At 65.3% G+C, this 2500-nt stretch overlaps 1 protein-coding gene across 1 annotated transcript in view; it reads left to right on the top strand.

The window, feature by feature from the left end:
- Positions 1-2500, top strand: part of cgnl1 (cingulin-like 1) — a 59482-nt gene that overhangs the window by 8937 nt on the left and 48045 nt on the right. The window contains exon 2 of the mRNA XM_062524613.1: positions 1-1774. This exon is cut by the window's left edge and continues 320 nt beyond it. Within this exon, the coding sequence (XP_062380597.1) occupies positions 1-1774 (1774 nt within the window). The remainder of the gene's footprint in view (positions 1775-2500) is intronic.

Genomic DNA, 2500 nt, shown 5'->3' on the forward strand with positions numbered 1-2500 from the left:
CTTCATCGACGACTACCGGGACTACGACTTCCGCGGGCCCAGCCCCTTCGTGGAGTTCCGCGCCCAGAAGCCCGTCGGTACCGGCACCGGCACCGGCACCGGTACCGGTACCGGTACCGACGGCCCCCCCGCCGTGACGACGGGCCTGAAGGAGAACCAGGACCCGCAGCAGCAGCAGGCGTCCCGGCGGAGCCCCAACCTGCTGAACTTCCAGAAGCATCCGGAGCTGCTGAGGCCCTACGACCCCGACAGCAACACGCTGGAGACCTTCCGCAGCCCCTCCACCGGCCCACAGGGGGCGCCACTACCCGACAGCGCTGTGCCCGCCGCTGTGCCCGCCGCTGTGCCCACCGCTGCCCACGCCACCAGGGCCTCCAGCCTGGACCGGCCCCGCACGCCCGCCGGGCCCCAACAACAGCAGCAGCAGCAGCAGGCACCCAAGATGGCGCCTCAGCCCAAGACCCAGACCTACCCCCGGCCTTACGTGCCCAAGAGCCCCACGCGAGGCCCGCCTCAGAGCCAGAGCCAGAGCCAGAGCCAGAGCCAGAACCAGGCCAAGGCCCCAAACCGTGCCCCGGTCCAGTCTCAGGTCAAGCCCAAAGCACAGCCCCAAACGCCCGCTCCTGCCCCTGCTCACCCCGCCCAGACCAAACTGCCCCCAGCGCAGCGTGTTCCGCTGCCCCAGGCTGCCCCCGCCAGCGACCCTGTTGCCCCCGCCAGCGACCCTGTTGCCCCCACCAGCGACCCTGTTGCCCCCACCGCACCAGCACCAGTGCCTCCTCCGTCCAGACGCTCACCCAGCGTGGCCAGCAGTGCCAACTCCAGCCTGGAGCGCGCCGCCTCTGCCACCTCTGCCACCTCTGCCACCTCCGGCGCCGGCTCCGGTTCCGTCTCCGCGGGGAGTCCGGTCCGCGCCCGCGAGCCCGACGTCCTGCCCCTGCGCCGGGTGGACTCCAGCGGGCCGGTTCTGCAGTCGTCGTCATCGTCGTACGCTCCGCAACGCTCCCGCAACTCCTCCACCTCCTCCTCCTCCACCACCACGGCGACCGGCAGCTCGGCGACCGCCGCCTCCTCCCGCGCCCTGTCGCCGGGGCGACCGGCGCCCGGCGGCGACGACGAGCTGGAGGCGCTCTACGCCGAGTCCGTCAACCGGCACAAGAACCGGCGCTACATCCCCTTCCTGGCCGGCACGGGCCGAGACATCGACACCGGGCCGCTGGCCGCCGTCGACGCGCTCATCAGCCACTTCGATGGGACGGGCGGCACGGGGACCCAGCGGCGCGGGCGGACGGGACGGCACGGTCGAATCGACCCGGAGGACCGCAAGCGCTCGCGCAGCGTGGACAGCGCGCTGCCCTTCGACCTGTCCGAGGGCGGCGGGGACGGAGACGGAGACGGTGGCTACCTGGAGCAGGTGAGCCGCGCCCGGGGACGTTCGGGCGAACACGTGCTGCGCCCGTCCCAGCTGGGGCTGAAGAAGGGGTCGGGGGGGTGCGGGGTGACCCCCACGCTGACCCTCCCCTCGGGCCGCCGCGCGTCCGCCAGGGACCCCCCGAGGGGCAGCAGTGCTCCGGGGTCGCCCCAGGGCTCCCTGCCCAGGAGAGAGGGCTCTGCGCCGGGCTTCAGCAGGTCGGAGAGCAGGTCCTCCCAGGAGGAGGGTCAGGCAGAGCCAGGGTCAAAGGTCAAGACCAGCGTCGTCACCACGTCTCTGTCCAGGCCGAACTCCAGAGCCAGCAGCAGCCCCAAGGCTAAGGGAACAGAGTTAGAGGCGCAGGTGAGACCTGTGTGTGTGTGTGTGTCTGTGTCTGTGTGTGTGTGTGTGTGTGTGTGTGTGTGTGTGTGGTTGGGTGGGTGTGTGTGTGCATGTGTTTGTCTCTCATTGTGCTTGTGCGCATATGTCTGGAATGTATATCTTTGTATGTTTGTGTAGTCTGTGTGTGTGTGTGTGTGTGTGTGTGTGTGTTTCCTCATTATTTTTAAGTGCAGCGTAATAGGATGTTGTTTGTCTGCATGTGTCTTAGTGGGATTAGTATGTTTTGTTTGTGTGTGTGTGTTAGTCCTTTGGTCGGCCCCCTCTGTGTGTGTGTGTGTGTGTGTGTGTGTGTGTGTGTGTGTGTGTGTGTGTGTGGGTTATTCCTCCAATAAAGCATTATCTTTAAGTGCTTTGTAATAGGATATTGTGCTGTTTCACCTCTGCTTTGGGAACCCCCCCTAATATGATGGCCACCAGGCTTGTGGAATCCCATTGCTGCTGATGCCCCTGTGCCGTGTCACTTCCTGTCGGCATTGACAGATTACCGCGGCGGTTGTTATGGTGACACGTGAGCGGGGAAAGCAGATTTACGAAATCATTCATGCTTTTGGGTGAAGCTAGCGCTAGCTCTCAGTGCCTGCTCTGCTGCTCGGCTAGCAGCTCCAGGTTGTTTTATAGCAGACAGAGCAGAGCAACACTCTGTACTCTCACACGCCATTTGAAAATCAGTACCGGGTCCGGATCCAT

The sequence above is a fragment of the Sardina pilchardus genome, chromosome 21, assembly GCF_963854185.1.
Source record: "Sardina pilchardus chromosome 21, fSarPil1.1, whole genome shotgun sequence".
Lineage (NCBI taxonomy): Eukaryota > Metazoa > Chordata > Actinopteri > Clupeiformes > Clupeidae > Sardina > Sardina pilchardus.